Here is an 11,270-nt window from a genome sequence, read left to right as displayed (position 1 = left end):
TTCCTGGCGGGAGTGGGAGATAAGGCTCAGGGCCACAGACATCTGCGTCAGAGATAGGAGGTCTCAATGCCATGGGCAGGGGCAACTCGACTGCGGGGCGTGGGAAGGGCTGGGGAAGACTGGGGTGAGAAGGGTAGAAGAGGGCGGTGGTGGGATGGGGAGGGTGGAGTGGGGAGGCCCTGGGCAGACCCTGGCAGAAGGGGCACAGGGCAGGGTGTGGGTTCCCAGTGGGCAGGGCCAGGGGAGCTATGTGGCTTCAGCTGCTCCTCTTGCTGCTGGCCCCTCAGGGCGGGCATGGCTGTCATGGGCCGGAGCTGGACCGGGAACTTGTCCTGGCCAAGGTGAGGGCCCTGTTTCTGGATGCCTTGGGGCCCCCGCCGGTGACTGGGGAAGGTGGAGATCCTGGAGTCAGGCGTCTGCACCGAAGGCATGCCGTGGGGGGCTTCATGCGCAGGGGCTCTGAGCCCGAGGACCAAGATGTCTCCCAGGCCATCCTTTTTCCGGCTGCAGGTAATGAGGGTGGGGTACTGGCACCTTGACTCTGACAAAGAGTGTGGTGTAGCCTGGGTTCGGGAGCTAGGCAGGTTGGGTTGAATCCCAGACCTGACACTCAGCTGACTTTGCAATAATGGACCAGTTAATAAACCTTCCTGAGCCTCTTGTCTCCTCATCTGTGAAAAGTGCCATAACGCCTACATTTCAGGATCGAGTGAGATGGTATATCCAGAGTGCCCGGTTCATAGGAGCCATTTGCGAGATAGTCGTCTGGGAGGCCGAGGGTGTCTAGGGACAGAGAGATCTGGGCGTGTGCCCCTTCCTGCCATCTTTCCTCCTACCTTTGCTTTTGCTCCCTGCTCCAAACATTGTTTCTTTAGCCTCAGACAGCTGAGACTTGAGAAGATATCAGGGATGCGGGAGAACAGTTAGTTGGGAAATTAACCTACCTTCCCTTGAATTCTCTTCTCATCTCCCCAGTCAGTTGCACTGACTCAGTGAGTAAAGCCCTCCACTGGCTGGACCTTTTTGTAACCTGGCTCACTTTTCTCTCAGAGAGGATGCTCTGCCTCCCTGTGCTTCGGGCCCCAGGCAGCACAATGAGTGTGGCTTTAGGATCAGGCAGAATCCCAGCCTGGGCACTTAGTTTAAGGGCTTTTCATCTGGCTCAGATGGTTAAACGTTTGTCTGCAATGTGGGAGACCCAGGTTCGATCCCTGGGTTGGGAAGGTCCCCTGCAGAAGGGAATGGCAACCCACTCCAGTATTCTTGCCTGGAGAATCCCATGGACAGAAGAGGCTGGTAGATGGGGTCACAAAGAGTCAGACATGACTGAGCGACTAACACTTCTCATCTGCAAAATGGGTCAGTTGTTGTGAGGTTTATAGTGAGATGTTCCACATAACAGTACAGCCCCAATTGCTAGTTCTTTAACTCCTGCTGGTTCGTGACTGTTTGATGCAGTCTATATACTTGTCAGGGTAAGGATGCCAACTGCATTTTCTTAGAAAGCACTGTCCTTGATTCTGAGCTGAATCCTTTCTCCTCTGCCCCATCCCCTTCCTCCTCCTTCTTGGTGTTAACCTTTATAGAGTGGAATTATTTTAAAGGGTTTCTCATGCAGTATTTCTGACATGAGTAATATAACAAATGCCTGTGTACATAGCATTCAAGGTACCATTTCATAGTATCAGGTAAAAATTTAAATAGAAACTAACAAGTCTAAGCAATGGTGAAGGGAGAGAGTGCAGGGCATCTTACACATCACTGATGGGAATATTAATTGGTAAAACTACTTCAGGGAGAAGTTGGCAGTGGCTGGCATTTTTGAAGTCTTTTAATGCTGAAGTAACACATGGGGATTTTCCTAAAGGAAATCAGTCCTGAATATTCATTGGAAGGACTGATGCTGAAGCTGAAATTCCAATACTTTGGCTACCTGATGCGAAGAACTGATTCATTTGAAAAGACCCTGATGCTGGGAAAGATTGAAGGCGGGAGGAGAAGGGGACGACAGAGGATGAGATGGTTGGATGGTATCACCGATCCAATGGACATGAATTTGAGTAAACTCCAGAAATTGGTGATGGACAGGGAGGCCTAGTGTGCTGCAGTCCACGGGGCCGCAGAGTCGGACACGACTGAGCGACTGAACTGAAGGGAACTGAACACGTGGTGGGGGGGGCCTCTGTTAGTTCCCTGAAGATTGGGGAGGGTCCTGGCCTCTGGCAGAGTACTTCACGTGGCGCCTGGCAGGCTTGTGAGTGGCAGCCAGATCCCTCCTGCTGAGGGGGAGGGGTCCCAGGTTTTGCCGATGGGGGCTGCCCTTTCCCTTCCCTCTGCCCCCTGCAGGTGCCAGCTGCGGGGATGAGCCAGATGCTGGAGAGGCTGAGGAGGGCCTCTTCACCTATGTGTTCCAGCCATCCCAGCACACACGCAGCCGCCAGGTGACTTCGGCCCAGCTGTGGTTCCACACAGGACTGGACAGACAGGAGACCGCTGCCGCCAACAGCTCTGAGCCCCTGCTCAGCCTGCTGGTACTGACATCCGGGGGTCCCATGCCTGTGCCTATGTCGCTGGGCCAGGCCCCCCCTCGCTGGGCTGTCCTGCACCTGGCCACCTCCGCCTTCCCTCTGCTGACCCATCCTGTCCTGGCGCTCCTGCTGCGTTGTCCTCTCTGTTCCTGCTCCACTCGGCCCGAAGCCACCCCCTTCCTGGTGGCCCACACACGGGCCAAGCCGCCCAGTGGAGGGGAGAGGGCTCGGCGCTCCACGCCCCCACTGCCCTGGCCTTGGTCTCCCGCTGCGCTGCGCCTGCTGCAGAGGCCTCCAGAGGAGCCCGCCGCCCATGCCGACTGCCACAGAGCCGCCCTCAATATCTCCTTCCAGGAGCTGGGCTGGGACCGGTGGATAGTGCACCCTCCCAGTTTCATCTTCTACTACTGTCATGGGGGGTGTGGGCTGTCCCCCCCACAGGACCTGCCCCTGCCGGTCCCCGGGGTGCCTCCTACCCCTGTCCAGCCCCTCTCTCTGGTCCCAGGGGCCCAGCCCTGTTGCGCTGCCCTCCCGGGAACCATGAGGCCCCTACACGTCCGCACCACCTCGGATGGAGGTTACTCTTTTAAGTATGAGATGGTGCCCAACCTTCTCACCCAGCACTGTGCTTGCATCTAAGGGAATCCCGCTGTGACAATAAATGACATAGTGCATATGACTTGGTGTGTCTTCTCAGGCTTCTCTGATAAGTGTTTTTGTCGGGGTGAAGTCTAGGCCCTGGGAGCGTGGGATTGTGGGGTCTCAGGTCACTCAGCCTCACTTGATCCAGGAGATGGGGGTTTGCCAGCAGTAATTGGATGTGTATCTGGTGGGAAGATACCATGCTTGGGGAGGACAAATAGGTGCTGTCAGCTCAGGAAAGCGACTCTGGAGCCAGAACTGGCCCTCGTACAAGTTGGCCCTGATGTGTCAACTGGGTGGTCTGCCATGCACACCTCATAGTGCCTATGCCCAAGTGTCATAACCACCGCCACTCTGCCTTAGCTGATGGATACCTAGCTCAAGGTCAGGTGATTTATAGAATGGCCAGAGATTATGGCTTTGGGGGCCCCACTGAGACAGATGGTCAGAGCTGTCCAGGCGTTTCCTGTGCCTGGGATGTGGGTGACATTTGAGGGCTGGGGACACTTTACTGAGGGGTACAGGGTTCTCTACTAGGCCAGTTAGCAGTGTTGCTAGGGAAGTATCACATATCTGAGACAGAGAGAAGTGAGTGCCACAGAGTAACTTTCACAAAGCTAAGGGTATTCTTTTTAAATGACTGCCCTGTATTCTAAAGTTATCCTTCATGTGTGTGTGTCAAAGTGTCATTTCTTTTATGATATTATGGTGACGGTAGATAGCAGTGTTTTTTTTTTTAATGTGTTTGTTTTCAGATTTTTACTTAACAAAATTAAAACTTGGCAATTCGAATTTGAATCCTAAGATTTTTCTTTGTAATTTTGCTGCTGAAATCTGTGAAATCTCAAAATCTGAAATCCTAAAGTCTGGGAGTCACTGGTCTGGGCCTCCTCTCCCAGAGTCTCCAAGGCCTTTGATTCCACTAGCTTAGCAAGTGAGGAAGAAATGTCCACCCCTACCTAAGAGGGGCCAACAGTGACTAAGAAAATCTGTGTCCACTCCTGGCCATGAGACCAAGAGCAGGAGACTTCAGAGATTTTCCCTGTTCCCAGTGGTAATCATTAGAGACACTGAATAATCTTCATTCAGAGTCCATTTGAACAGAAAATTCAACTCAAACTGGCTTAAACCAAAGAAATAAAAAAACCCCAGTAGCCTATGACAAGTCCACAAGCACAGCTGACTAAATTACAGCTCGATTCGGGGCTCAAAGATGCTCCCAGGATTCAGCTATAGGCTCCAAATCCCCTGGGTGGGCTCCATCTCGTCTACGGCAGTCTGGGGCAGACCCACATGCCCAAGTGACACCACTTGGTCTCGTAGGAGGGAGTCTGCTTACAGAAGTCGCAGGTTGGGTCTTGGTGGCCTGACTGTCTTGATTTGGGTCATGTGCTCCTCCAGGAAAAGCGGGAACAGAACAAGTTAATGATTCAGAGCATGAGGCCCACCCCTGCTGTCCAGAGCCTGAAGCATGAGGTGAAGTTATTCCCTGCTTCCCCTCAGCAGAGTGCAGTTACCACACAAGGGGTGGGGGGTAGATGCTGAGAGAAAGCACTGTTGGTTTTCTTTGCCAATTCTCAAATCTAGCCCTTTCCCTCTCTCTACATGAACACCATTTTGCCATTTAAGCTGCAGTTCTTTTTCTTTTAATTGAAGTATAAGTGATATACAGTATTGAGTTAGTTTCAGGTATACAGCAAAGTGATTCAGTTATATACGTATTATACTTTTTTCAGATAATTTTTCATTATAGGTTATTTCAAGGTATTGAATATAGCTCCCTGTGTTATGCAGTAAATCCTTATTGCTTATCTAATTTACGTATATAGCAGTTTATATCTGTTAATCCCATACTCCTATTTTATTTCCTGCTTTCCCCTCTGGTAACCATAAGTTTGTTTTCTATGTCTATGAGTCTGTGTCTGCTTTGTATGTAGATTAATTTGCACTATTTTTTTTAGATTTCACATATATGTGATATAATATTCATTTTTCTCTGACTTACTTCATTTAGTATGATATTCTCTAAGTCCAACCATGTTGCAGCAAATGACATATTTCATTCTTCTTTATCACTAATATTCCATTTTATATATTTATATATACACACTACATCTTAAGGGCTTCCCAGGTGGTTCAGTGGTAGAAGAACCTGCCAGCCAACGCAGGAGATGAAAGAGACTCGGGTTCAATCCTTGGGTCAGGAAGATTCCCTGGAAGAGGGCATGGCAACCTGCTCCAGTATTCTTGCTGGAGAATCCCATGGACAGAGGAGCCTGGCAGGCTACAGTCCATGGATCACAAAGAGTCAGACGTGAATGAAGCAACTTAGCACACAATACATCTTAAACCAATCACCTGTTGATGGGCACTTGGGTTGTTTCCATGTCTTGGCTATTGTAAATAGTGCTGCTATGAACACTGGGTAGATGTATCTTTTAGAATTAGAGTTTTTGTCTTTTTCTGTACATAGGCACAGGAGTGCGACAGCTGGACCATATGATAACTCTATTTTTAGTTTTAAAAGGACAGCCCATAGCGTTTTCCACAGTGGCTGCACCAGTTTACATTCTAAAGGGCCATTCTTGATTGGGCAGCTCAGCAGCCTCCTTACTCTAAGCAGTCACTTTCTACCTCTCCAGTCCATGTCCCACCTGGTGCCCAAGGGTAACTTCTTTGATGATTTTATCCCTTAGGTGACTTAAAAACTTGTCTATACAAAGTTAAACCTGCTTTGTGTGGTGTAACAGCCCTTTCCAATAGATCTTATACCTGTCACTGCAGCCTTGGAGTGATACAGCCATGAGCTAAGGGATGCCAGCAGGTGCCACAGGTTAGGAGAAGCTGAGAACAGATTCTCTCCCGAAGCCTCCGACAGAGCCTGTGATGTGTTACTTTACCTGGCAAAGTGGCCTTTGCAGATGTGATTAAGGCTACTACAGACCCTAAGATAGGGGAGATAACTGTGGATTATCCTGTGAGCCCAATATAATCACAGGAGTCCTTAAAAACAGAGACTCTTTTATGGCTGTTGTCAGAGAGATGTGATGACAGGATAGAGTCAGAGAGATTCAACGTTGCTAGCTTTTAAGGCAGAAGAAGGGGGCCAAACGTCAAGGAGCAGAGACAGCTTCTAAGAAGCTGGAAAGGCCAGGAACTGATTTTTTCCTTCAAGTCTCCTGAAAGGAAAGCAGCCCTGCTGTCACCTTGATTTTAGCTCAGGGAGACCCAAATCAGACTTCTAACCTAAAGAACTGTAGGATGATTAATCTGTGTTCTTTTAAGCTACCAAACTTGTGATGCTCTGTTATGGCAGTTAACAGAAGACTAACCAGAAATAGTGACCAAAGATGAAGTGGCATCTGGGAAGAAGAAAAAGCTTTTCTCTGCTTCCTGATGTAGTCTGTCTCATCCAGGAAATACTTGGCTCCAGCAGAATTTCGAATATTATGTGGATCATTCTTTAGATTCAATATGTTTGATTAATAATACATACCTGAATTTCTACACTAGTTTTGTCTTGGAGTAGAATATATTCTGGGTTGAACAGTTAGAATGAAAGTGAGGAAGTGAAAGTTTCTCAGTCATGTCCTACTCTTTGCGACCCCATGGACTATACAATCCATGGAGTTCTCCAGGTCAGAATACTGGAGTGGGTAGCCTTTCCCTTCTCCAGGGGATCTTCCCAACCCAGGGATGGAACCCAGGTCTCTCACACTGCAGGTGGATTCTTTACCTGCTAAGCCACCAGGGAAGCCCAATATATATGTATGTTCCCTAGAAAAATGTGTTCAGTGAATAAATGAGTGTGATCAAGACAGGCTCTGAAAGGGACTGTAATTACTCTATTTTCAAGTGCTGTTTAGGGACTTTCTTGGTGGTCCAGTGGTAAAGAATTGCCTTCTAATGCATGGGATGTGGGTTCAATCCTTAGTTGGGGAGCTAAAATCCCACATTGTGTGGGGCAACAAAGCCTGTGTGCTGTAACTAGAGAGCCTGCACACCAGGAAGAGCCCATGAGCCACAACAAAACCTTGCACAGCCATAAATAAATAAATAGAATGTTGTTTAACACGTCTTTCCAAGGATTACTGACCTTAATGTCTTTGTGTTTCTAGTTTATGATGGTAGTAGCTTTACATGTAACAATGCCAAGCTGTATTTTTTGATCTGGGTAATATATATTGAAAGAGGAGAGTGAAAAAGTTGGCTTAAAGCTCAACATTCAGAAAACGAAGATCATGGCATCTGGTCCCATCACTTCATGGAAATAGATGGGGAAACAGTGGAAACAGTGTCAGACTTTATTTTCTTGGGCTCCAAAATCACTGCAGATGGTGATTGCAGCCATGAAATTAAAAGACGCTTACTCCTTGGAAGAAAAGTTATGACCAACCCAGATAGCATATTGAAAAGCAGAGATATTATTTTGCCAACAAAGGTCCATCTAGTCAAGGCTATGGTTTTTCCAGTGGTCATGTATGGATGTGAGAATTGGACTGTGAAGAACGCTGAGCGCCAAAGAACTGATGGTTTTGAACTGTGGTGTTGGAGAAGACTCTTGAGAGTCCCTTGGACTGCAAGGAGATCCAACCAGTCCATTCTAAAGGAGATCAGTCCTGGGTGTTCTTTGGAAGGAATGATGCTAAAGCTGAAACTCCAGTACTTTGGCCACCTCATGTGAAGAGTTGACTCATTGGAAAAGACTCTGATGCTGGGAGGGATTGGGGGCAAGAGGAGAAGGGGACGACAGAGGATGAGATGGCTGGATGGCATCACCGACTCGATGAACTTGAGTTTGAGTGAACTCCGGGAGTTGGTGATGGACAGGGAGGCCTGGCATGCTGCAATTCATGGGGTCGCAAAGAGTTGGACACGACTGAGTGACTGAACTGAACTGAACTATAGTGGAGGTAATGAAGATAATGGTGAACTCCCAAAAAAGATCCCTGCATCTACTGCTACAGTCCCTGCAGCAGGCCACCACCAAACCACACCTTCGCCAGACTCACAGACATGCACAGGCAAGACTCCTGTGGGGTCACTGTTCCTTTCTCCTGGGTCTTGGTGCACAAGGCTCTGTTTGTGCCCTCCAAGAGTCTTTTCCCCAGTCCTATGTAAGTTCTGGCAGCTCTATGGTGGGGTTAAAGGTGACCTCCTCCAAGAGGACTTATGCCATACCCACACCCAGAGCCCCTGTCCCTGCAGCAGAACATTGCCAACCCGTACGTCCACAGGAGATGGTCAAACACAGTTCTGTCTCAGTCTCTGAGCGACTGAACTGAACTGAATATATAGCTAAATCAATAAGTTAAAAGATGCATAATTTCTTAATAAGAGAAATAATTATTGAATGATCAAACTAGTTCAAAATCAGAATACAAATACTTTTCAGTATATATCACAAAAAATTTATTTTGACTAAAAGATTTCTTAATGGCTGTTGGTCAAAACATTATAGAGAAACTTCAATGTAAATTCTACCAAATGATTTATCAAAAGGGGTTTTGTTCATTTTTTGCCCCTGCAAACAAATATTGTTACATTAACACTGAGCTTGTAACAAACTGGTTTGCCTGGATGTTTAAAAGTTTCAACATAAACCAGCCCTGCAAAATGGAACATATTTATCTCAAGACCTCCTCCTGGTCCAAATGTATCTATATTAAGGCTGGAAGATAGAATAACAATAAAACCAAAATGCATCTGGAAAGTAATAAAAATAATTTGATTGCTTTTATGCTGGAAGTATTTTTCTTATTAATACAGCACACCATCTTTCTGATCTGCTACTGCTTGGATAGCAATAATATTATTTTAGTTGCTGGAGTACCAAGGCATGAAGAATTACCTGTTTCTTGTTGACTCTCTGGAAATGAAGGCCAAGAATAAGTAAAAAGTTGCAAATTCAGGACAGAGTGTACAATGAAGTCTGGAACATCCAGGATCCTGGGTGTAATGTTGAATCTTTGTATCAAATGACTCTCATTGGCTAACTTGATTGGAATTTTTGTCATTGGCACTGAATTGTTAACAGGAACAACTGCATTAAGTACTGACTTCTTTTCTGGGGGGAAGGTGTATTAATGATTTCAGGTGTAAGGCTTCCAAGTTTTTGCTTTATCTCCTAAAAGCCTTGAATCTTATTCTAGGTTATATGTATTACTGATCGTGATACTCCTCTGTACCCAAGTTCATGTGGCCACTCTGAACCAGTTGCAGAAGCTCCAGAGGAATTTCTTTTGAAATCTTCTGCCAGCAATGCCAGTTTATACAGATGGCTAATGAACACACAAAAAGATGCTAAACATCACTCATTATTCAGTTCAGTCAGTTCAGTTCAGTCGCAGAGAAAATGCAAATCAAAACCACAATGAGATATCACCCTCCCTTACATGGGTCAGAATGCCATCATCAAAAAATCTACAAACAATAAATGCTGGAGAGGGTATGGAGATAAGGGAATCCTCCTGTACTGTTGGTGGGAATGTAAATTGATACAGCCCTATAGAGAATAATATGGAGATTTCTAAAAAAACTAGGAATAAAACTACCAGATGACCCTGCAATCCCATTATTTGGCATATACCCTGAGAAAACCATAACCGAAAGACACAGGTATCCCAATGTTCATTGCAGCACTATTTACAACATCTAGGACAGGTACCGCACAGTTGCACTCATCTCACATGCTAGTAAAGTAATGCTCAAAATTCTCCAAGCCAGGCTTCAGCAATGTGTGAACCGTGAACTTCCAGATGTTCAAGCTGGTTTCAGAAAAAGCAGAGGAACCAGAGATCAAATTGCCAACATCCGCTGGATCATCGAAAAAGCAAGAGAGTTCCAGAGAAACGTCTATTTCTGCTTTATTGACTATGCCAAAGCCTTTGACTGTGTGGATCACAAGAAACTGTGGAAAATTCTTCAAGAGATGGGAATACCAGAGCACCTGACCTGCCTCTTGAGAAACCTATATGCAGGTCAGGAAGCAACAGTTAGAACTGGACATGGAACAACAGACTGGTTCCAAATAGGAAAAGGAGTATGTCAAGGCTGTATATTGTCACCCTGCTTATTTAACGTATATGCAGAGTACATCATGAGAAACACTGGGCTGGAAGAAGCACAAGCTGGAATCAAGATGTCTGGAGAAATATCAATAACCTCAAATATGCAGATGACACCACCCTTATGGCAGAAAGTGAAGAGGAACTAAAAAGCCTCTTGATGAAAGTGAAAGAGGAGAGTGAAAAAGTTGGCTTAAAACTCAACATTCAGAAAACTAAGATCATGGCATCTGGTCCTATCACTTCATGGGAAATAGATGGGGAAACAGTGGAAACAGTGTCAGACTTTATTTTTTGGGACTCCAAAATCACTACAGATGGTGATTGCAGCCATGAAATTAAAAGACGCTTACTCCTTGGAAGAAAAGTTGTCACCAACCTAGATAGCATATTGAAAAGCAGAGACATTACTTTGCCAACAAAGGTCCGTCTAGTCAAGGCTATGGTTTTTCTAATGGTCACGTATGGATGCGAGAGTTGGACTGTGAAGAAAGCTTAGCGCCGAAGAATTGATGATTTTGAACTGTGGTGTTGGAGAAGACTCTTGAGAGTCCCTTGGACTGCAAGGAGATCCAACCAGTCCATTCTAAAGGAGATCAGTCCTGGGTGTTCTTTGGAAGGAATGATGCTAAAGCTGAAACTCCAGTACTTTGGCCACCTCATGTGAAGAGTTGACTCCTTGGAAAAGACTCTGATGCTGGGAGGGATTGGGGGCAGGAGGAGAAGGGGACGACAGAGGATGAGATGGCTGGATGGCATCACTGACTCAATGGATGTGAGTTTGAGTGAACTCCAGGAGTTGGCGATGGACCAGGAGGCCTGGCATGCTGCAATTCATGGGGTCACAAAGAGTTGGACACGACTGAGAGACTTAACTGAACTGAGGACAGGTAAGCTGCCTAGATGCCCATCGACAGATGAATGGATAAGAAGTTGTGGTACATATATACAATGGAATATTACTCAGTCATAAAAAGGAACACAGTTGAGTCAGTTCTAATGAGGTGATGAACCTAGAGCCTGTTATACAGAG

General features: G+C 46.4%; 1 protein-coding gene across 1 annotated transcript; it reads left to right on the top strand.

Annotated features, from left to right (window-relative positions):
• The first annotated feature begins 147 nt into the window (after positions 1 to 147).
• Positions 148 to 3,207, top strand: INHA (inhibin subunit alpha). Its single transcript, XM_005889697.3, has 2 exons — positions 148 to 510; positions 2,347 to 3,207. The coding sequence occupies exons 1-2, from the start codon at positions 249 to 251 to the stop codon at positions 3,165 to 3,167; spliced, it is 1,083 nt and encodes a 360-aa protein (XP_005889759.1). The 5' UTR covers positions 148 to 248; the 3' UTR covers positions 3,168 to 3,207.
• Positions 3,208 to 11,270: the final 8,063 nt, after the last annotated feature.

The sequence above is a fragment of the Bos mutus genome, chromosome 2 (assembly GCF_027580195.1).
Source record: "Bos mutus isolate GX-2022 chromosome 2, NWIPB_WYAK_1.1, whole genome shotgun sequence".
In the NCBI taxonomy this organism is placed as follows: domain Eukaryota; kingdom Metazoa; phylum Chordata; class Mammalia; order Artiodactyla; family Bovidae; genus Bos; species Bos mutus.
The sequence above is the reverse complement of the archived record's forward strand: the minus strand, read 5'-3'. Positions and strand labels throughout refer to the sequence as shown.